This window comes from Nelumbo nucifera, chromosome 8 (assembly GCF_055504915.1).
Source record: "Nelumbo nucifera cultivar China Antique chromosome 8, China Antique-T2T, whole genome shotgun sequence".
NCBI classification, from domain to species: domain Eukaryota; kingdom Viridiplantae; phylum Streptophyta; class Magnoliopsida; order Proteales; family Nelumbonaceae; genus Nelumbo; species Nelumbo nucifera.
This window is the reverse complement of record NC_142656.1, coordinates 41,545,521-41,570,816: the sequence shown is the minus strand read 5'-3', so window position 1 is coordinate 41,570,816 and position 25,296 is coordinate 41,545,521. Positions and strand designations below refer to the sequence as shown.

The window sequence follows — 25,296 nt, the reverse complement described above, 5'->3', positions numbered from 1 at the left end:
ACCATTATGTCATTACCAATTAAGTGCAAGACATAGTTGCAGCCCATCTTTCAGAACATTTACCTCAGCATTAAATAAGGGCGTTGATTTGTCAAATTAGAGGTGATTAAATATATGCAGAAATTAATTAGAAAAGACGATTAAATATACCTGTCAATACCCCATATAGTTGGAACAATGCTTACGAGTTGAGTTGAATAAGAGATTTTTTACTATTGACAAAGAGGATTTTATTAACTCATAAAAATGGTCCAAAGTACAATATCCTTTCAAATTTCCTCACAATAAATTTCAATTGTTGATTTAATTTTCTACGTGAAATTACAAAAATTGACCATAAACGTAACCACATGTTTAATGGAGCTTTTGTGGGACCCCAAAAAGGGGCATGCAGAAATTTATGTTACAGAGTAACAACATTCATAAATTTTCTCTTTGCAAATGCTAACCACCATTTATTTGGAGTTCCATTAGGTCTGTATGCAACACTCAGTAGTCTTCCACTGGTTTCTTCCCTTATCTGCTTCAGATAATTCCTGAACAGATCTGCATTCACATGATACAACACCAAATAAATGTTCCTGTCAAATATTTCCTGCACTTAATCCAATCATTGACAGATCAAAATTAGAAAGGATTTGTCACCATTAATCATATCTGATATTAGCCACCATTCACACCATAGCTCAAATAGCCAAAATTTGTATTACTGAATAAATAAAGAAACAAGTAAATGGGGGGGAGTGCCTTTGCCAAGGAAATATGAGATTAAAGCATGTAAGAAAAAAGTAGTAATAGACAGAGAAGCATTAAGCTAAACCATACAAAAAGTATTCATCAGGAATGGGGCAAACTGAGCTATTAAAACAGCCAAGAAAGTGCACACATAGAGAACATTCAACAATACGTAGTCACACCGCATTAAATTGGTCAAGTAGCTTCCAAATCCCATAGCATGTAAAAAAGTCAACCTTTCTGACAAGCGTAACCAAGAGTTTTATTAATCACTTTAGCAGCCAAAAGCCAACAGATTAGAGGTCCTAGCCCTACAGTACTGGAATCATCCAGAAAAACTCAGGGTTGGTAGTTTCCAATTTAGCAAATAGTGAAAGGACCAGCTACCTTACAAAAACATTTGACTTTTTATTCTGATAGTAGAGAAAAAATTTCCATAAAAATAAAAGAGAACAAGAAATGCTGACAAAAAATCACCACAATGACAACAGTCAACAGACAACTACCACCCCACCCTACTTGGAGCATTCAAACCAAACCTTTAACATAAATAATAAACCATTCCCCCAAAATAAGGAAGACACTCCCCTTTTCAATGAAAGCACCCAGCCACCACAATGACCAACTTGATGTAGTCAGATTCATCCCTGCAATCATATGAGGACACGTGGCATGCCCACAGGGGCAACATCGTCATCATGTAAACCCCGGAGGGCACCCTTGACATTTCCTCATCAACTTAATGAGGAGCCTTAATAACAGGCGTTACGACCTCGGCCGAGCCCCTCTTGATGAATTCATGACAGGGTAATGCTCGGCCACGTGGTCATCACCTTAATGACCCCAATCTTAATGGTGCCCAATGTGTGGAGCCATTACCAAGAACTCACCATGCCAATGTAGGGGGGACTTTGACTATAAGTACAGACTCAAGGCCTTGGATAACTCTCTTATGCTTACTAACACACTTAACTGCTCTTGCATTCTTACCACCTCAGCTTCCTTGAATCCTTGGCTAACTTAATTGTTGGAGTCCTCACCCTTGGGACCACACCCTAGGGCCTCTGATGTCTTTTCTATGCTTACAGGTGGGACCTTCAACCTCATCACTTCAGAAGTTCCAACTTTAACATTGCTGCTATCTTTGGTAGCATCACAATCAAACAACGATACTCCAATTATACTGTCGACTTTCAAATGGGAGAGAGGAAAGAAAAGGCTGGCCCTATCATGAAGCAAATACAATTTGCAGGATCAAAAACCACTAGGCCAAGCTTGAATCCTCAAACACAACATCCAAGTGCCAGAACATCTAGAACCCTTAATTTTATGGTATTCTGGTAAATTGAGTGTTATTATACAGGCTACTAGAAAACTAATCTACAAGTAATGACTTATATAACACTTAATTTCCTCTCCTCCACTCTCCCAAAATGCTCCCTATTCCGCTCTTTAATTTTTCCTTTTAGCGTTCGGATTTTCTTATGGAACTTACTACCCTTACAATGAGCTGCCACCACTTCATTCCACCACACTTTAACCTTATGAATAAATTTAAGATGTGTTAGCCACATATTTTCAAATCTAAAAGGTTTAGGACCACTCAAAAATTCTTAGATCCAATGCCAACCAAGCAGTGACCTGAAATGACTCTTGGCAAAGCTCTAGCTGACAACCCTATCCAATGTTCTTCCCATACAGAATTGAAGATGAAACTATCCAGCTTAGAGCACCTCGGGGGAGATTGTAGATTGAACCAAGTGAAAATAGTTTACTGGAGGGGAATTTCGAAAAGATCACTCATTAATGAACTCATTGAAGCTAGTTGTGACCGCTTGAGTGGGATTATTTGTCTCATATGTAAATCTGATCACATTAAAATCACCACCTAGGCGCCATGGACCCTCCCACAAACCCCTCATATCAGAGAGCTCTTCCCACATTTCACCTCTCTCTCCATATCTAATTAGGACCATAGACATTTGTCAATACCCAAGTAAACTCTTCTCCCAAACTCTTGAGTTCAACGAAACCAAGAACCAACTTGTTAGTTCCTCCAGTGGCTCCACTACCTCCTTGTCGACATTGTCACTATACCCCCTAAAGCCCTCGATGTGGGTATAAAAGACCAACTTATCCCTCTAGAGCTCCATACACTTCTCACCCATCTCCTATCCCAATCTACCACTTTTGTTTCATATAGCATGATTATGTCCAGATTTTGTTTCCTAATCAGGTCTTTTATTACCCGCCTTTTCCTAGCACTACCCAAGCCTCTAACATTCCAGCTAATTATCTTCATAGAAACACTTCAAAGATTCCACCCCCAAGCAATCATTCCCTCACTTTGTGTCTTTCCTTCTCTCCCCCTTGAACTTAACTCTAAATCTGCAGCCACATCTACATTTAATCTCTCAACCTCTGTCAACTTCCTCTTTCTTTGACATTCCTCCTTTTTCCCCTTCTTTTTGGTCTTTCTTCTTTATCTTCCTCCAGAAACAGTTGCTCAATGCCGAAGCTTTCATCCCCCTGGAAAAACCAGAAGTTCTTTCCTGACAAACACTCCCAATACTCGAAATATCTGTCTTATCCAAATCAGAACCTTCCTCTCAAGCTCCAATGAACCTTCTGCTTCACCTCCTTCCAAAGACATTTTCTGATTTATGGGATTGCATCTTTCTAGTGCAACATACTCTGCTACTAAAGGTCTTCACTGCAACAAGCTTCCCCGCCCCAAATCCTTTGGCTCTGTGTGTGTGTGTGTTTTTTTGTTTTTTGCTTTGGGAACAATGATGGACCAGAACTAATGTCCACCATTGGCCTCACCAGAGGTCCCATGTGACCACTTAAATCGTCACCTGACCCTGTCTTCATAAAAATACATGGACCTGGCCCATTTGTTCTTCTTTAAGACCTTTTAACATTTTGGCCCATGAACTTTTAATACTATCTCGGCCCAGCCCACGTTCCACCTCTTGGGCTCCAAGTTCCTGTACTTTGGGCCCATTCAAACTACACTCCACTTGGTTTAATAAAGGTCCATTTACTTTATTTTGAGAAGATAAACAGGTACCTTTTCTAATCGTGCCCACATGGCCCTCCCCCCTGACCAACTGACCTCCTTGAATATTTAATCTTTGTTTTACCCCAGTTACTCCTAGTTGACTATTCAGTTGCTTCTTTGGTGAAAATTGCCAACCTAACGTCTGCCTACAGCCAGCATCTATCAGCACCTGAACATAGGACCTTTGGCATGCTTCCTTTTCCTTTTCTCTTATTCATTCCTCCCATCTAGTTGCTGGTGTCTCCCCTTTAATTCCTTCTCCCACAACTTATCACATTGGTGAAAGGCTCACCCAAATTTGAATGAACCAATCCCATACTTCCACATAACCAGTCTTCTTCTACCTTCTCATCTTCCTTCCTTCTCCCCTCTCTCCACAAGGCAGCTTCAATGGCCTCACAAGCCAAGCTGAGTAGAATACTCCATCAACCAGCACCTTTACTAAATGGGGGATATCTTCAGGGTTCACAATACTTAGATAAACTGCAGCTAAATGGAGATCTTTGAAAAAAAAAATCATCCAGTCTCACCTTGCACAGAGAAGCTATAGAATCAAAAACTTCTAAAGTCCAAAGATGAAAAGGCAGACCTAAGATCTGAACAATTACTGTCTCTCGCATACAGGTTGTTATGATTCGGTTCTGCCTTAGAGTTCTGTCTGTCTGAGATCAGTTATGTAGAAAGAGAAAGGTGGAAAAAAGAGAGAAAGAGAAGGGAGAAATTCTGGTTCGAACTGGAAGACTCAACATAACATCTCCCAGTCGGCCAGGCAGTATTTATATTATTAAAATTAACTAAAAAGACATATGTGCCCTTACGCTAACACTCCCCCTCAATCATATACTCCCAGCTTGTTACATATGTAGTCCACTCTTCCCCGACTCAAGCCCTTTGTAAATAAGTCAGCCCACTGATTTCCTGTATTAACATGTGTAGTGTCTAGCTCTCCATTCAGCACCTTCTCCCTCACAAAGTGACAGTCAACCTCAATGTGCTTGGTTCTTTCATGAAACACTGGATTAGAGGAGATATGAACTGCAGCCTGATTATCACAATAGAGCTTCATTGGAGTGTTGATGTTGTACCCTACTTCCTATAGAAGGTTCCTTAGCCACACTAATTCACAAGCGGTGTGCGCCATAGCCCTACATTCTGTTTCTACACTACTTCTTGCCACAACCGTCTGCTTCTTACTTTTCCATGTCACCAAGTTACCTCCCAGAAACGTGCAATAGCCTGTAGTAGACCGCCTATCAGACATAGAACCAGCCCAGTCAGCATCAGAATACCCTTCTATTTCAAGTTTTCCGTCACTCTTGTATATCAGACCGTGACCCGGACCCCCTTTTAGATACCTCACAATTCTCAGAACTGCATTCCAATGAGGAACCAGAGGTTTCTGCATGAACTAGCTTACCACACTAACCACAAAAGAGATGTCTGGTCTGGTAATGGTTAGGTAGTTCAGTTTACCCACAAGTCATCAGTATCTGCCAGGGTCTTCAAACACTTCACCCATATCACTGCTTAGTTTGGTATTTGTGTCCATGGGTGTCTCAGCTGGTTTAGCACCCAACAAGCCTGTTTCCTCCAGCAAATCAAGAACATATTTTCTCTGGCACAGGTTAATACCATACTTGGATCTCGCTACCTCTATCCCCAAGAAATATTTCAACTTACCAAGATCCTTTGTCTAAAATTGATCCTGCAGATAAGTCTTCAGCCTGTCAATACCCATGTTATCATTCCCAGTAATAACGATATCATCTACATACACCACCAACAGTATTTTTCCTTCCGGAGAGTCATGACTAAATACAGAATGGTCAACTTTGCACTGTTTCATACCAAACTTCTTTACCACCTCACTGAACCTACCAAACCATGCTCGAGGAGACTGTTTAAGCCCATATATAGCCTTCCTTAGTCTGCACACCTTACCATCCTCCCCCTGAGCAACAAACCCTGGAGGTTGCTCCATGTAGACCTCCTCGAGTAAGTCACCATGTAGAAAGGCATTCTTGATATCAAGCTGATATAGTGGCCACTCATACATAGCTGCAAGAGAGATCACAACATGAACTGACCCTATCTTAGCAACCGGTGAGAAGGTCTCTGTGTAGTCAATACCATAGGTTTGGGAGTACCCTTTAGCAACCAACCGCGCTTTCAGGCATTCAACACTACCATCAGGCAGATACTTAACCGTATAAACCCATTTACAACCAACAACTTGCTTCCCAGGAGGAAGAGCAGTGAGGTCCCAAGTATGATTATGATGAAGGGCTGAGAGTTCTTCTTCCATGGCTCGGCACCACCCTGGAGAGGCAAGGGCTTCCTGGACATCCTTAGGGACAACAACTGATGATAACAGGGTGACAAACTGGCGATGGGAAGCGGAAAGGTGAGTAAGAGAAACATAATTAGAAATGGGATGAAGGGTGCAAGTACGTTTACCTTTCCGCAAAGCAATGGGTAGATCAAGCTCAGATCCTGAGTGCGGATCTGGTGCCGGATCCGTCGACGGAGATGTAGCCGGAGGAGTAGTAGCTGGTGCGCGTGAGCGATGTGTATACACATGACGGATAGGTGGGCGTTCAACAGGTGGTGGCACCGGAGGCAAGGGTTTGGTCACGGCTGGAACAAAGGAAGGAGGGTCGACAATGGGAAGTGGAAGAGGAGGAGGTGATGAGGAAGAAGAATCACCGGACCCCAAAATGAACGGAGTAGACTCAAAGAAGGTGACATCAGCACACACAAAGGACCGTCGAGAACCAGAATGGTAACACCTATACCCTTTCTGGGTCCGAGAGTAGCCAAGGAAGATGCACTTGAGAGAACGGGCATCGAACTTGTCATTCCCGGGACCCAGATTATGGATGAAGCAGACACACCCAAAAACTCTCAGCGTAAGAGGAAATGGAGACGAAGTGGGAAACAAGACCTGAAACGGAGAATGACCATCAAGGATGAATGTGGGCATCCGATTAATCAGAAAGCAAGAGGTAAGCACTGCATCACTCCAAAAAGGTTTGGGAACATGCATGTGATGCATGAGGGATCTTGCTGTTTCAAGGAGATGGCGATTCTTTCTCTCAGCCACCCCGTTTTGTTGTGGGGTGTAGGTACACGAGGTCTGATGTATAATGCCGTGTTGGTCCAGGTAATCCTGAAATGATGAGGATAAATATTCGCGGCCATTATCAGAACGGAAAACTTTGATGTGGGTACCAAATTGATTACGAATCTTAGCATAAAATTTCTGAAAAATGGTAAACAATTCACTTCTTTCTTTCATTAAATAGAGCCACGTCATCCTTGAAAAATCATCCACAAAAATGACAAAATATCTGTATCCATTATATGACATCACTTTATATGGACCCCAAACATCTGAATGAACTAAAGAAAAAGGACTCGACACACGGTTATCAACCCTAGAACTAAAGGGAACACGATGGTATTTCCCAAACTGACACGACTCACAATCCAAAACAAAAAGCTGACTCAAGGACGGAACCAAGGACTTCAAGACTTTTAGCGACGGATGACCAAATCGACAGTGTCACTGGAGAGGAGAAAGGGATGACTGGAGAGCTGTTGAAGTTCTACCACCACCACCGTCAAGATAATACAGTCCACCTGCTTCATGCCCTCCACCAATCTTCATCCCCGTCTTGAGATCCTGAAAAACACACATAGAAGGATAAAAGGTAATGGAGCAGTTAAGTGATTTGGTCAGCTTACTAACAGACATAAGATTAGAAGGCAATTTAGGAACATACAAAACTGAGGAGAGGGATACATGATCTAGGTCAACGTTACCAACACCACAAATTGAGGATGTGGAACCATTAGCAAGGGTGACAGATTGTGATGTTGAGCAATGAGATAAGGAGGAAAACACACCTGGAGTTCCAGTCATGTAATCGGAGGCTCCAGAGTCAATGATCCAGGGATTGGGTGTGGATGCCAAACAAGCCATACCTGAGTGAGCGAAAGTCGTCGTGTTCTGCTGTGATTGGATAAACCTCTCATATTCATCACGGGGAACACTCACCATCTCCTTCATGGGACCATCTGTGGATGTAGGAGGCATCTGATCAGATGAATGATTCTCCTGTCTAAAGCTGGAACTTGAGTCACCGGTCACGGCATGATTGGCCCAGGTTGAGGGTGGACCATGTAGATCATAACAATAGTTGATGGTATGTCCATCCATACCACAATGAGTGCACTTCCTCGGGCCTGAGCCACGTCCTCTACCACGGGCTCCCCCTGAATCTCTACCCCTAGTACGACCACCACCACGATTATGAGTAGGCCCACCATTGCCACTTCGACCATACGCAAAACCACTACCACCATCACGGCTAGACTGAGCTCCCCTAGCTCCACCTCTAGCACCACGGCCTCTCGATACATCAAAGGCAGATCTATCTGAGATATTAGAGTTCTCAGTAGATCCGATAGAAATCCTCCGGAGTCAAGCAAATACCTCTTCTAAGGTGGGAAGTGTTGATCCTCCTAATATCTGAGCCCGTACTGGTTCATATTCAAACTTTAGTCCCACCAAAAATCTAGTCACATCAAGTTGTTCTCTCTGTTGTTGCTGAATCTTGACATCAGAAGTGAGAGGATGATAGACATTCAACTCATTACGTATGCTTCTCATGTTGGCATAGTACTCCTCAAGACTCTGATTGCCCTGTTGCAGGTTAAAGTACTCTTGATACAGCTGATAAACTCTGGTTGTATTGTCCTGCCCCGAATACAATTTCTTCGCATGGTCCCACACATCTTTGGCAGTATCAAGAAACATGAAGTTCACACTAATCCTAGGTTCCATACTATTCCACAACCATGTGATGATCTGAGCATCCTCTTGCTCCCAGTCTTCATACTCATGAGAGTCAAAGGAGGGTTTCTCCTCTCTTATGTGTTTTACCTTCTTCTTTGCCTTCAGAAAGACTTCGACGGATTTAGCCCAAGGCACATAATTCTCTCTATTTAGTTTAATGGAGGTCATCTGAACATTCAGGTAGTCTGTAGGCACCATCACACTAGGTTTATAATCACTATTATCTCTCATTATGTTATCACCGATTCTGCACACTTGCTGAATTCTATTACCACTGAGATCTGCACACTGCACACCACTAGGTCACACCTGTCACACTGATTGCAGCACTTGTTGTTGCTGAAATGTGTGCTCTTTACACCACAAACCCTAGATCACACCTGTCACACTGATTTCAGCACTTATTGTTGCTGAAAAGTGTGCTCTTTACACTACAAACCCTACTCCTACAACTACCAGAAATCTCACCACTATATGGTCATATCTCTTCCTTTGAAATGCACAAAGAAACCAGCATAAACCCTAGCACATTACTGTCCGAAACCATAGCATATGGTCTGAAACACACTTCCTATTTAATCCATAACAGATATCATGCACTAAGATCTCTTACCTTATCACTGAAGTAACAACCATACGACCAGGAAATCAGTCCACACACGACAGCCACTGCACACACAGTTCGGCCCTCTATTCTTCCTCTACTAGGAGAGGGCGATCTCAGAAACCATAGCAACCGACCACATACAACCTAACTGGAGGCATAGAAACCTCCAAGGGAAGAGGGCGATCACTCTTTTTCAGCCCTTTCCCTTATCTCCAATCGAATGCAGAAAAAAAAGAAAAAAAACCCTAGATAGGGTGCGTAGAGAATAGAAACCTAGGCAAGCAGAAATCTAGGCAGATTCAAGTAGCTCTGATACCATGTTATGATTCGGTTCTGCCTTAGAGTTCTGTCTGTCTGAGATCAGTTATATAGAAAGAGAAAGGTGGAAGAAAGAGAGAAAGAGAGAAGGGAGAAATTCTGGTTCGAACTGGAAGACTCAACATAACATCTCCCAGTCGGCCAGGCAGTATTTATATTATTAAAATTAACTGAAAAGACATATGTGCCCTTATTTAAGTTAGGAGCACTGGTTCCAACACAACATTACAGATCAGCAACATAATCTAGGTATAAAGACAGAAATACCCCTATGCTAACACAGGTCAACTGAATCCAGTTGATAGCACACAGCATGGAGTTCAACCTCTTCTCCTACTAACTCAAGAAGGGCCTTACACTTGTCAAAAGAGTTTAAAATGATAGTACAGCTCAACTTTAGCATCTGTAATAACTCTTCAGCAATTCTCTTCCAATCTTTCGGTGAGGCTGTAAAAACAAACTTTTTCTCCCATCCATTCTTGGATAAATTGAAGACTATTCTACAGTCCTTTGATGCTTGACCTATGACCTGCATTCCTGCTACTTCTTTGGACTGTTCCTTCTGCTTCCCCGCTACAGAATCTCCACTAACCACCTGTGTCTTTTCTTCAATCTCCATTCTACTACCTTCCCCAACTTCCTCCCAGGTAAAGAACTCCTTCAGAGCACTTGAAACCTCTTTCCAACCAGTCCCAAGCTTTCCTTCGGGAATCAAACCATTCACTTTTTTCCTTCCCCAAAGAATTACATAAGCACCATATACCTTCTTTTTCTTCTTTCTGCTACATACCTCCTGCCATTAATTAACCTCAGTGAATCTTTGCAATCTATCTTCCAACTCATCTGAATAGCATCCTCCATGAAAGTCTGGAACCAACCAAATGCTTCTTCCCCTACCAGGAAAACCATGGCCATATTTATTTCTCTGATTTTTAAAGCTTTCTTCCCCTTCACCCTGAAGCTTTCAAAGAGGAACTGCTTTGCTTCAACCTTTAGAGATCTCCAAACTGCTGCCAGCAGAAACTTCCCTTTCTCCATCGTTTGCTAATTATAGACTCTGCCACTTTTGTTTCCACTGATTTTTTTTTTTTGAGAAAAGGTTAACTTTATTCAAAATAAGAAAGGTACATGAGGAGATGTACACAGAAAGCAGACACTCAAAGAGTTACATAGGCAGAAAACTATCACTGAATAAGTAATCCCTGTAAGTGCCAGATTTAGCTAGACTGTCAGCTTCAGAGTTTAGCTCCCTTGGAACCCAGCCCATGTGAGAATTCAAGGAGGAGAGGATGTCTCTCTCTTCAGCCAAGTAGTGAGCTAAGGCCCAAGGCCCACTATCAGGATTAGTGAACCAATTAAAGGTGTTGGCTGAATCTCCTTTAATGGTAAGATTTAATAAACCCAGGTCTCTTGCAATCCTGATGCCGGTTAATGCTGCCATGACTTCAGCCTTTGTTAAGGAAGCTATCCCAACCGGCCCAATAAAAGCCCAACTGATAGTACCATCTCTTCTTCGAATTACGCCTCCAATACCCGTTGCACCTGGGTTTCCGAAAGCACTCCCATCAAGGTACAAAGTTGTCTCCCCTTCCTTGGCAAATCTGAAACTGCGGGAAGTGTTGAGGTGTATGTGATTAGAGTGAAGAAAATTTATGGCATTTCTTTGGAGGCCGGAAAATGTGACACCTCTGAAATAATTTGAGCTGGAAGTCCACAGGAAGCATCTGTAACAGATTAGAGAAATAAGCTCCTCACAGATTTTTGTTCTGTTGTTAAACACCCGGTTGTTTCTCACTTCCCAAATGCTCCAAAATATAGCATGTGCAGCAGATTGCCATAGAGTTCCCCCCCCCCTTTTGCTTAAACCTCTTCCTGACCATTGTCCTAAGCATACGACCACATGTTCTGGGAAAACGCAACTGTATTCAAATAATGTTAGGAAAAAGTTCCAAAATTTTCTAGTTTCCTCACAGTGAAGCGGGATGTGGTTAGCAGATTCCCCGGCCTTAAGGCAGAAGCAACAGACATGGGGGGATAAATAAGACCTTCCATGGTTCTTTTTCTGAAGGAGATCATAAGTGTTGATTTTCTTTAAGCTGGCCTCCCACACAAAAAAAACAGACCCTGGAAGGGATATGGGCATACCAAATTCTCTTGTACGGGTACTGATCAGTGGTTTGTTCATCCCTAACTAAAGCCTTGAAGCAAGATTTGGTTGAAAACTTACCAGATAGGTGAAGGGTCCACACACGAAGGTCAGGAAAGGTATACCTCTCTCAGAGTGTGCAAGAAGTTAGTGATTTCACTAAGTTCCAGGTCCCTTAGTGGTCTCCTAAGAGTTAGGTTCCAAAATAAGGGGGGAAGGGGGTAAAACCTGGGATATGGAAGCTTCTTGGTTTGAGGTAAGGCTGAAAAGGCGAGGGAAGGAGTTGGCCAAGGTTGAGTTACCCCACCAAAGATCAGTCCAGAACTTAATTCTATCACCCTTTTCCCACCTTATATCTGATAAAAGAGATGAAAAAAGTGTAAGTCGAGGTTATACCTTTCCAAGGGTGGGTGTATTTGACCCAATTCAAGTGAAGCTTGCTATCCCAACCGTTGGCATTCTTCCCATATTTGCGAGTGATTACAGCAGTCTATAGAGCACTTGGTTCTAGGGGGAATTGCCACAACCATTTACTGAGAAGAGTTGTGTTTATTTCTTTCAAGTTGCCTACTCCCAACCCACCACCTTCCTTTGGTTTGCAGACCTGAGACCACCTCACAAGGTGAGAGCCCCTTTCCCCACCTCCTTCCCAAATAAAATTTCTCTGAAGCTTTTCTAACTGAATAGCTATCTTGTTTGGCAAGCAGAAAATAGAAAGGTAGTAGGTGGGAAGGTTTGCCAAAGAGGCTCTAATGAGAATGAGTCTCCCCCCCTTTGGACAGGTAGTTCCTTTTCCATGAGGCTAGCTTCTTCTCACATTTTTCTAGTATTGGTTCCCAAAAACTTTGATTTCTTGGATTCCCTCCAAGAGGCATCCCCAGATAGGAGAAGGGGAGATTCTCCGCTTTGCATCCCAAGATCTCTGTGAAAGTATTCAGGGAATGTGCACCAACTAGATTTAGGCCAACGATACTGCTCTTAGAGAAGTTGACTTGCAGTCCAGAAATCCATTCAAAGCAGGTGATGACCCTTTTCAGATTTGAAACAATTTCTTCATCAGCCTCTAGGAAAAGGATAGTGTTGTCGGCGAACTGGAGATGTGAAATCTGAGTGGCTTCCCGTCCGACTTCAAAACCTCTCAACAGACCCAGAGAAATAGCCTTATTCACCAATTGGCTAAAATTTTCTGTGACAAGAGTAAAAAGCAATGGGGAGAGGGGGCAGCCTTGTCTTATATACCCCTCAACCCACTGAATCCACTTTCTTCCAAACTCCATTAACCTCATAGTTTCCATGAGACACTCCCAGTCTATTTTGTCGTATGCTTTTTCCAAGTCAAGTTTCACAATTACACCTGGTTTTCCATTCAGCTTCCTCTCTTCTACACATTTGTTTGCTATTATGATGCTGTCAACAATTTGTCACCCTTTGACAAATGCAAATTGATTTGGGAAAATGATTTCACCTAAAACTTTCTTTAGTCTTTCAGCTAGAACCTTTGCTAAAATTTTGTACATGCTCCCAATCAAGCTGATAGGTCTGAAATCTTTGACTTCTAAAGTACCCTTTCATTTCCACAGATGGAATGACAAGCCTATAACACACACCAGCACACCATCTTTGATGAACTCCTTGGAGTTAGACGTTGGACTCCATTTGACAACTGTGAAGGATCCAACATCAGACTGAATGTTAATAGCCAAAACATCAACTCCGTTTTCTACCAGGTCTAAAAGAGCTTTACATTTATCGAAGGGGATTACTATGAACACTCCTTTCAGTTTCAATCTTAAGTCCATTAAATCGGAAACCCTCCTCCAATCACTAACCTGATCCTATGCTTGGATTACAAATTTTCTCTCCCACTCTTCTCTCTTTGAAGCACCCACCATTCTGCACTGGCCATTTGTTTTCACCATGAACACAGGCTCCTGTTCCATGGCATCCTACCTACTAATACTTTGGTCCACCTTCTCCTCCCTTGTGAAGATTTCCTTTTCAGTTGATACCCTTTGACACAAAAACTCATTAAGTAATCTGTTAATTTCCCCCCAGCCATGGCTGTCTTCCTTCTGGGAAACATACTAAGCTGATTTCTTCCCCTACCAAAGTGTTCAAACAGGGCTATGTAAAATCCTTTGATATTCCTCTTACATTCAACCACATATCTTTTGCCTTCTTCAGTACCAGACTCCTGCCCATTTGTTTGCTTGCCTTTAGAACATGCTTCAGTTATGAAGTCCCTAAACCATTCAACTACTTCTAGCCCTTCCAGCGGAATCATACCCTTCTTGCTTCCCTTACATTCAGGCTTGGCTTTCCCCTGATTCTCATTTCTTCAAAGAAGAACTCCTTTGCTTCTATCTTCAAAATTCTCCATAGACCTGCCTCCATGAACACCTCCATTTCCCCCAATCAAGACTTTGCCATATTCTTTTAAGCGAATCAATCCTTTTGTTGTCATACTCTGTTTTTTCAAAAATACAGCAGAGAAACCTGACACCCAAACCTGTGGATTGGGAGCTGCAACTGGAGCTGAATCGACAATGCAACCTCTAATCCTTCCCATCAGAGATGGATCCTGCTTCTGAAACTTCTCGAGAATAACTCCAGACCAGCTATTTTAATGAGGCTGTGATGCTAATGATGTTAGTAATATAGAAAGAGAGTATGCCTTCTGCTTCAAAGTTGTAATTGAGTTGTCATACTATTATGACAGCCCAATAATCTCCACCAGGCATGCTCCTTCTCTCATAACAGAGTTCTTATCCTGTTAGCTTTTAGTATTGACAAAGCAAATTTTATCTATTTGTTGTTTTTGTTATTAAATTTTTTGCTATCCTTGAATAGCACAACCTAGATCAGTTTCCCTTTATTTTTCTTAAACTTTCTGGCACTCGAGTTCTTTCCAGACCCCTATGCAAGTTACATTTAAGCAGTTTCAAAACTAAGCAAGCTGACAGCCTTGAAGCCAGTTTCCAGCTTGATATAGATTCTTCCAGGCATCACTATTCTTTTCTTCTGGAGATCCAGTATTAGGTAACATACATCCATGCAAGAAAACTATTTTCCACTACCACAGTCACAAAGAACAGAAAATACAAACACATATAAAGATAATCCTTCAGCCTTACCCCTGTCTATACCATAACCACACAGAATCCACAAAAAGAAACAAGAGACATGACCCAATTACCCCAATAGACTCACAGTCCTACAACCTAAAATGACACACTAACATACAAATTCTGCTTATGGTAATACAATGAAAATAGCCCCTGATCAGACCTATCTGCCTGACCTGACCCAAATATTATGTCAGACTCAAAATAATCTGACGAACACTCCAACACTGGATGGAGAACTTTTATAGAACTTTTTTAACATGAAAAGAGGAATGTAGATTCTCATATTTTGACAAAGCTAAACTTTATGGTTTGTCTAATAAATCATTGGAATAAAAAGGTAAATGTTGATGGAGATTTTCTTGTATCATAATGGGAATGCGCTTAAAGTATGACAGCACAAACAACCACTTTACACCCTAAAAGTGATTTATAAAACACTGAAGATAACTAGAGACATAAGTGGATACTTACCTGCTTCTTGAAGAGACTCAGGAGGTGCAAACAGGCCCCCAAAGGGAAAACCTGGCTCTCCAGGAACAGGGACCTTCTCAAGACCCAAGTTGATGACAGCTTTTGTTCCTTCAGCCAAAGTTCTGCAGCCTTCTATCCTCTTCAATGCTACATTGATGTAAAATGTGAGATAGATGAGAAGCTTGTCAGCTGCACTCTGGATATCAAAGTTTCTGAAGAATACATTGGCACGAAAGAATGTAATAGCTTCATCAACAATATCGGTTGTGTCTGCAAAAAATAAATGAAGTAACAAAAGTAATCTTAGGTGATCAATGAAAGTCCAAGAAATATAATGAGACTATAGTTGAACAAAACCTAAGAGCATAAAATAACCTTGATCTGAAACTGGAGCAGGACCCTTTATATGGCTTTTTAGAGGAAGTAGAGGGCATCCACAAGCCTTTGTAATACCTTCCTCATCAACAAAACTCGAATGGTATACCTGCCATGATAAACCTTCTAAGTTTTAGTTCAGGTAAGCAACAGTTACCAGTTATGCAACTAAATACAGAATAAACAAAATAGCATATGAGCATGAATTCCACAAGTTATGGTTAATCAATAATAAAAATGTAATACAGTTTTGATGGCAGTGAAGAATCAGAAATTCATTAGGGTATCAAACTTCTAAGCATCTTTAACATCCTTGCTCTCTTGCTCTTATTTATGGAAGGACAAGCAATCTGCATGCCACATTTGTGAACTTACTGAATCTAGCATTCTAATAGACCACTCAACCTCTTTGACTGCAATCTTTACATAACACTGACTCTGAAACATGAAAGACTTCAACATCCTTCATTTCCTTTTGAGTGAGTTGGCATCCTTTTGTCTTCAATACAGTAAATTCCTCTTCTATTTGGATATATAGCAGAAAGTTATCTGTGTTATCCCAATACGCTTCTTTTATTGCTATCAGGTATCTGTTTCACCACAGAGGCAACTGAGGGCCTCTACCCCCTCCCCCCCGCCCTCCCACCCCATACACACCTAAAATCGTAGTTTAGTAATAATAATAATAATAATAACAACAACAACAAATGCACATTGGAAGGCAACATACCCTTGAAATTGTTGAGTGTTGATGAGCCCCATCAATAAAACTCAACTCCAAATAGAAGAAGTCCTATTGATTTTGTCGCTAAGGGAATACAGGAAACACCTCTACTCTAAAAACCTCTTCATCTTTTACAGCAAACATTCAGTACTTAAGTACTTAGGTGGCATTTGATAAATCTGAAAAGTTAAAAAGATATTAATGGCATCTAAAATCTGAAAAGAGACAGATGCTTTTTGACATTTTGGATGCTCTGAACAGAGAAGGTTGTTTGTGTTCGATCAAACCTTCAGCATCTGAAATTCCTTAATTTTACTATTTTACCCCTAGAACATTCTATTTGGTAATTTTGAGTTCAACTTGTACTATTTCATAAAATATAATTTATTAAATTCAAAATAATATTGAAAAATATGAACAAATTACTATAAATTATAAAAAAATTAAAAAAATATTAAAATAAGAATAATTTTGAAAATAAATATAAATTTATAAATTAAAAATAAATTATTAAAAGTTAAAATAATAACGAAAATAGTAATAAAGTCCATGCAGCAATGAAAAAAATATTTAATAATTATCAAATTATTAAATTAAACCTGTTAAACTATTTAATAATTAAAAAAAAATCAAATAATTAATAATTAATACAAATAAAAATTAAAAAAGATAATTTATTAAAATAAGAATAAAATTGGAAATACATATAAATTTATAAATTAAAAATAAATTATTAAGAATAAAATTCGAACGCCGCTGCTGATAGTTGCAGTGGTAGTGGTGGGAATACAGGGGGAGAGAGAGGGAGAGGGAACCCAAACGCCACTGCTGAGAGTTGCAGCGACGGTGACGGGAAGACAGGGGAAGAGAGGGAGAGAGGGTGAGGGTGAGGGTGAGGGAAATCGAATGCCAATGCAAAGAGTTGCGGCGGTGGCAGCGAGAAGATAGGGGGGAGAGAGAGAGAGAGAGAAAGAGAGAGAGAGAGAGAGAGAGAGAGAGAGAGAGAGAGAGAAGAGAGAGAGAGAGAGAGAGAGAGAGGGAGGGAGAAGGAAATGCCACTGCTGAGAGTTGCAGCGGTGGTGGCAAGAAGACAAGGGGAGAGAGAGAGAGAGAGAGAGGGAAATCGAACGCTGCTAGGGCTGATCCAGTGGGCCTATCACTGGGCCTATCAACTTATTGGCAATTAATGGCTGATCCAATGGGAATATAGGCTATTTGGCGGGGCACAGGGGGGGAGGAATCCTTGATCAAGAGGGGAAGATCATTTAGTCTTTCTTTCAGGATCTATAGAGATAAGAGGGTGACTGTTGTGTTGTTATCAAATGGATGAGAAACAATGGTGAAGAGCCTTGGTCCCTTCAACCTCGCATCAAATAGTCTAGATCTTTTTGCATCCACGTGAATATCTTCATATGGGTGCAAAGATACCAGTTCTTTGGTTGACTCTCTTGAAATAGGGGGTTCCAAGTTGTACTGGGGCACCTATTCTCCCAAATTATTTTTTCTTCTCTTTTTCAGATTGCTTTTTATGTGATGCCATGTGCTTGAGGCCTATTTGTGTCTTTTCATGAAGAATTACCACTTTTCTTTTATTTTTCTTAACAAGACTCCACATAACCAATAATAGAAGGCCTAGCTTCAAATTTTCAAACCACCAATCTAAGACATAACCTTGGATTCTATCCCCAAACCCCAATCAACGAGATCTTCTTGCAGAAATAGGGTTTGTAGCCAAATAGATCTTTCTGAGTGCAATGTAATAAATATGAAATTATATTTCTTAGGCTAATAGAAGTTTATTTTAATTAATATAATAGTTATAAAACCCCAGACCAGCATGGGTTGATTAAGCATAAAGCCATGACGCCCAGTAATCTTGAGTCTAGATCTGCATAAAACCATGAATTCCAGCTACAATAGACTGAGTCTAGTTTCTCCACTTACTCTATGACAAAGTAAAGAAATGATGCCCCAACAAAGTTTCATGAATCATCATCCCAGCTATTGATAAATATGATTGAGCTTTAGAGTCTAGGCATAAATGGTAAGTGGAGAAACAGTGAGTAAGCCTGTCTAAACACAAGAAGTCCAGAATTTTGTTCAAATATATGGAATTTCACAAGCATACTGAGGAAGATGTTATCCTCCATATGATCATGTCCCCAAAACTCAAGGATCCAAGCAGACAAGAGCCACCTAAGGTGTGATCGATAACACTTCCAGGCATAACTCTATTCTCCAAAAGATGCAAAATGCCTTCACTGAGAGGGAAGGAAATAGAATGTCCACAATTAGGCAACTCTTTGTGGATTTTCCTGACTAAACATCCTCTTTTCTAGTCTTGTAATTTTTATCTTTCTGATCTTTAATGAACTCCCATTGTTGGTAATATAAATAATTAGACTGTCAGGTCAATATAGAACTTGAATCATTTTTAGAACATTTTCAAAGTGCAAGGAAACTGATCATCAATTCTCTGGTGTGTATAATCCATAAACAATTGTCAAAACTGAAAAAAAAATCAAGTTTAGCATCAGCTGTCTAACTAAATACAATGTAGCTAGAGTAGGAATTATAAGAATTTAGTTGATCTATAATAACATAATTATTTGATACTCCAAAAATCCCTTGTTTGAGGTCCTTTATAATTAAGCACTAAACCCTTCCAAGGACTTGGTTTTCTTACCATTACATGCATTTTCTAGAAAAGACATTCATGCCTTTACTAGTAATTTGGTTAATCCAGACTCCAGCCTGCAGGATCAGAGGGAATGAAAAATGGTCAATGTAAACTACCAACTTATACAGCTTGATGCCTACAAGGTTGACGTTTCCAAAGGATTGGCTCTTTCTTCAATGCCTAACATCACTGATACATTCAATTTTCATGGTGGAAAATCGAGAATCCCTATTGCACTAAATATGGTTGAAGCATACAATTTCATTTTGACCAATGATAATAAAGCAGTACAGTGTGTTAACCACCATGAAAATAGTCACCAAAGGTAATATTGAACGAGATTCCAACTTGAAAATTACAAATACATAAAGGGAATCATATAAACAAGGCCAGCCAAGCGAAGGAAGTCAGAAATCAAATAAATTGGATTAATTACATTCAAGCCTTAGCAAGTTGGAAGAAAGATTATCTTTCCAAGGGTGGAAGAATTGTTTTAACCAAAGCAGCCTTGGCAGATCTCCCAACATACTTTCTTTCAGCCTTCAAAATTTCAACCCGAATTAGAGACAGAATTGAAAGGCTTCAGAGGGAATTTCTTTGGGAGGGTACAAATGGTCATGGGGAACATGGTCAGATGGGATATGGTCTGCCAACCTAAGAATGTAGGTGGTTTAGGAATTGGAAGAATCAGTGAGATGAACATTGCTCTACTTGGGAAATAGCTCTGGTGGTATCCTCTTGAACAAGGCAGCCTATGGGCTAGAGTCATGAAAAGCAGGTATGGACAGCATGCTAACGGTTGGGATTGTAGACTCCACACCAACAGAGTGCACTCCCAATCCCCTAGGAAAGGTACTTAAACCATACGCCCTCTTTTTATCACACTGTAAATATACAGTAGGCAATGGACACCATATTAGGTTCTGGACTGGTCTTTGGTGACAATAGTCCCCAAGCCATGTCCTTACCCTGTCTTTCTAGACTCTCTCTTAATATGCCAATGTTTCTAGTCTTGTTGCTCATTCTTCCCCCCCCCCCTTTCTTGGAATCTTCGTAGGCATAGACCCCTACATGATACCAAAGCCCAAGACCTTTTGAGACTCCTCACTTCCCTTGCAGAGATTTATCTCTCTCCACATCACTTGGACCATAGAACCTGGATAGTGCAGGCTTCAGGCAAGTTCTCAACTAGCTCTTTTTTTCAGGTTCTAAGCTCAGATGTGCATGCTCAACCTTTCCCAATGAAGAAGATCTGGAGCACTGCTTCTCCGAGTAAAGTTAGTTTTTTTATTTGGGAAGCCTATCTGGGAAAATTAACACCACATGTGTGTTTTATGTTTTAACACCACATGCTCAACCTTTCCCAATGAAGAAGTGTGCAAGTCAGGTTTTATTTCTCACCACATGTGTGTTTTATGTTTCCAAGAAAGGGAGACGATAAACCACCTTCTTCTTCACTATGAGATGATGAGAAGAATGTGGATCTTTTTTCTAGTGCCCTAACTCTTCACTGGATTTTCCCTCTTCACGTTTCTGATTTAATCTGTCAATGGAGACTAAAAGGTTTGGGACAATGAGGTAAATTAGTTTGGAACCTTATCCCTCATGCAGTATTGTGGGGAATATGGGAAGAGAGGAACTGACATATCTTTGAAATTAAGGTGAGTAGTTTCATGTAGATCAAAGATAATATATTAATGGTATGCCAGTTCATGGGCTTCGGAAGATAAGATTTTTAAGGGTATTGCCTCAGATGGCATTCAAAGAAAGCTGCATTGCTACCTCTGGTCAAGCCCGATAGCGAGGTCTATGGATTTCTCTTTTAATCTTAACTGGTCTGGTGTATGGCTATTTCTTTATGGCAGTTCTTCTGGAAACCTGGGTCCTGTGGGAATTGGTGGTCTATTACTATCTGCTCATGGTGAGACCTTATAACTTTTAGTGGCCCACTTGGTGTTGCTAATAACACAAAGGCAAAAGCAATGGCTGTGTACTGTGAATTGCTATTAGGATAGGCATCTCCTCCCTTCTTGTGCTTGGTGATTCTGCTAATGTAATCAAGTCGTTGGGGTCACAAGAGGGAGATTCCTGGAGGCTTTTTCATTACTTAACTGAACCCCAAGACCTTGCAAGCTCATTGCACTCTCAATTTCATTGGATCTCAAGAGAATATTTTGAACTCTGTTGCTTGATAGTCTACCAAAGGCTGGAGTTCTGTGATCTGATTTGCATAGCAGTCATTTAGTGCCCTGATTTTTGTTTAGGCACCCCTGTTTTTTTTTTTTTTGACTGTGTACCTCCTATATATCTCTCTCCTTTTTTCTTACTGAAGTTAACCTTTCTCCAGCTGGAATAAGTTTATCTTCTCAGTTTTGAAGATTTAGCCTCCTCTCTGGGTTCACAATAGTTAATTGGATTGCAGATTATTATATTTCCATTTTATCATGATAAGTGAATCATATGCCACAATGAGAAAGAACCATAAAAAGGATAGAGGAGTTAAGAGTTTCCTTGATGTGGACGCCAACAGCAGCAATTTAGTGCAGCAGCAGCAGTGATCCGGTGTTCTCATCCTATCCAATGCGGCAGCAACAGTTCTTATCCATTCGGCAGATTAGATTAGATTATCTTGTTATTCTTATCTTATCTTATTATTAGTAGATTAGATTAGATTATCTTAATAGATTAGGATTAAGAAGAGACTTATCTTATCTTATCAAGATAGAGTAGTTATCAAGATAGAGTAGAAGGGGGGATCTCCCTAATCAGCAAGGAGTCTCCCTAAGATTAGGACTCTTGTAATCTCCTATTTAAGGAGACACCCTTATTGAATGAAGATATTGAATATTCAGTTGAAGTGAGTTAGGAGAGTTGGTGATCTCTTGGACAAATCACTAGAGGCGCCAAGATAGGTTCATCAAGAGCAGGAAGGAACAAGGGAAAACAGGAGGTTTTCCCCATGGACCAACCCGTGACGAGATCCTATTCCCGGGCCCATAACAACTTGGTATCAGAGCCAACCGTCATGGGAGATCTGGAGCAGCTATCATCCAGGGTCCACGAACTGGAGCATAGGCTCATGGAAACCAGCGTGGAGGTTCGTGAGGTCAAAGACGATGTCCGGGAGCTGCGACGCTTGCTGGAATCGTATTTCTCTAACAAGGAGAGGAATCCAGAAGGGGCTGTAACCACAAACAGTCACCGACCAGACTTGACGAAGTCGTCCGGCGAACAGCAGGTCGTTGCCCTAGTGCAAGTTAGCAACACCCAGAGGATTCCATTGACGAGAGCTCAAAGAAGAATAAGAGCAACTACTCCAAGGTCGTCATCGCTGGTGAGGGAGCTTGTATGCCTCATGTTGCGGCTGCAAATGTTGCAAAAGATTGTTTGTTAGCTGCAGTCAGATCAGATCCTAGGGCTGCACATATCTGGGCAAATCTTGCTAATACATACTATTTGGCTGGTGTTCATAGGAGTGCTGGAAAGTGCCTGGAGAAGGCAGCAAAACTGGAGCCTAATTGCATATCAAATCGATATGCTGTTACGCTTCATCGTATCAAGGATGCAGAAAGGTCTCAGGATCCCACTGAACAACTTTCATGGGCTGCGAATGAAATGGCTTCAATACTCAGAGAAGAGGACTCTGCAACAATTGAGCTTCGGATAGCATGGGCAGGACTTGCCATGGTTCACAAGGCTCAGCATGAAATTGCAGCAACGTTTGACTGTGTTTCAAGACACCCATCCTGAATTCGAGCTTGAGGACAAGCTCGTAGTCCAGGAGGAGAGTAATGATGTGGACGCCGGCAGTAGCAATTTAGTGCAGCAGCAGCAGTGATCCGGTGTTCTCATCCTATCCAATGCGGCAGCAACAGTTCTTATCCATTCGGCAGATTAGATTAGATTATCTTGTTATTCTTATCTTATCTTATTAGATTAGTAGATTAGATTATCTTATCTTAATAGATTAGGATTAAGAAGAGACTTATCTTATCTTATCAGTCTTATCTTATCAAGATAGAGTAGTTATCAAGATAGAGTAGAAGGGGGGATCTCCCTAATCAGCAAGGAGTCTCCCTAAGATTAGGACTCTTGTAATCTCCTATTTAAGGAGACACCCTTATTGAATGAAGATATCGAATATTCAGTTGAAGAAGTGAGTTAGGAGAGTTGGTGATCTCTTGGACAAATCCCAGAGGCACCAAGATAGGTTCATCAAGAGCAGGAAGGAACAAGGGAAAACAGGAGGTTTTCCCCGTGGACCGACCCGTGACGAGATCCTATTCCCGGGCCCATAACATTCCTCCACAAAACCCAAGCTTATCTGCATTTGGTTTCTCATGAAACTAGTGAGAAAGGGAAATTTGTGGGGAAGTCCTTCACTTCCTTCAGGAATTTTATGAAATTCCTTAAGAACTTTCTCTCAACTTTCTGCTTCTCACTTATTTTCAAAGGAATCAAACACAGCATAACTGAAATTTGTCACCTTCCTGATCCTAGGGTGCCATATTAAATGATTATCTAAAAAAAGCACCCTTCAAGTTGGGAGATCCCATTAAAATCCAGCAAAAATACCAAACTTATATTAAGCAACCCAAAACAAATCATCAAAGAAACATCTTTTATTTTCATTAGTATGACAATAAGGATTCAGTTATACCTTGAGTCACAAAAAAGGGGATGTTAAGTGGCATGAGGATATTACAACATGTAGACATCTTGACTCTTGCATAGAAAACAATTCAAATGAATGGCATATTACCAAGTCATAGTAATAATCTAGATATCAGACAAACCATCACTTGCCATCATTTCTGAAACTATGTCACCAACCCCAATTAAGTTGTTTTCAAAAATAAACAAAGAGAACTGTGTTACCCAGATATGACAAGGACATGGATGGACGACGTATCCAGATAAAAAAAATTACATTAAAAGATCAAGTATCCAACACAATATGCATCTTTGTACAGTTATCTCAGTATCATAGACCATTGTTACCAAAAAAACAAGGAAATAAAGAAAGAACCTACCAATTTCTCAATGTTTTAAAGCCCACAAGAGGGCCTAGACATGTTAATTTTGTGTGCTGTGCAGCTATATACCTTACTGACCCATAATGATAACTTATGCTTTTCCTATTGAAATTACCCTTAAGTGTTGAAAATACCACTGGAAGCAATAGAAACAGGTGATATAAGTTGTTTCAAATAAATTTATTTGAAACAGCGTATAGCTAGTTTTTTTCTTGAGGTTAAGAGATCACATGAAATAGCATTCTTTAGTTTCTGAGCACAGGCAGAGCATATGATCTCTGAACCTCAATAAATAACAATAACAGGTTTTTATGTAAATGATTTTATAACATTCTGATGGTAAATGTTAAGATTCAGATATAGAATGCTATTTCATGGGGTCAAGCTTTACTGATTCAATATTGAACATTATCGATATATGTCAAGCTTCTTGTGAATTGACAACCTAGATCTCTCTCTCTCTCTCTCTCTCTGCACCCAGTGGTATTCTATCCACATGGCACCAAATCCTGATATTGGATTTGCAACCTAAGGAATTAAGGAAACAACACCGGAGATTCAAACTGACCCAAGAACTTCATGGGGACAAATCTGAGTACTTGATCCAGAATTATGTAAAATTCATATCATCCAGACTATCATAGCAATAATAGAATTTAATCCTCCCAAATCAATTCACTGATCCGAATCACATCAAAAAGAAATGTCCAATTCATTAAAATTAACCCAACATCAAAACTATGAAACAAAAAGAAACAAATCAAATCAAATTCCGCTATTTGAAATCCAAACAACAATACAGGCCAAGATCCAAAAACCTCCCAAAATTTGAAAAGAACCAAATTGGAAATTCAATTCCGTACCATATTCTTCCCCAAATAAATTGACCTCTCACTGCGCAAGGAGTCCAAGCTTAACGAACAGAATGTCCAACGGAAAACGCTAGAGATTCTGCGAAGAACATCCGCACTAAATTCAACCGCAATGACAATTATGATCGGCGTGAAACTCTAAATCCCAGAATCAAAACTTGCAAATTAAATTTGAAATGCGAAAAAAGGTTCGATTTCCCTCAAGAAATGACCGGCAGTGGAGGGCGAGATATCTCTTTCTTCGCACTTCGCAGGGAGCACCGGACGGACGGGGTGAGC

The 25,296-nt window shown here is 40.6% G+C and overlaps 1 protein-coding gene across 3 annotated transcripts; it reads right to left on the bottom strand.

The window, feature by feature from the left end:
• Window positions 1–205: 205 nt before the first annotated feature.
• Window positions 206–25,296, bottom strand: ARPC3 (actin-related protein C3). 3 transcript variants are annotated; one of them, XM_019196353.2, is made up of 5 exons: window positions 25,009–25,296; window positions 15,706–15,814; window positions 15,331–15,600; window positions 646–709; window positions 420–546 (listed from the first exon to the last, which is right to left on the bottom strand). In XM_019196353.2, exons 1-4 carry the CDS (start codon window positions 25,009–25,011, stop codon window positions 687–689), a joined length of 405 nt encoding a protein of 134 aa, XP_019051898.1. In that variant the 5' UTR covers window positions 25,012–25,296; the 3' UTR covers window positions 420–546; window positions 646–686. The 3 variants fall into 3 exon arrangements, with proteins under 3 accessions (XP_010246127.1, XP_019051898.1, XP_088750122.1); XM_010247825.3 differs by lacking the exon at window positions 646–709 and having other exon boundaries at window positions 206–546; window positions 25,009–25,288; XM_088893996.1 differs by lacking the exon at window positions 646–709 and having other exon boundaries at window positions 470–595; window positions 25,009–25,295.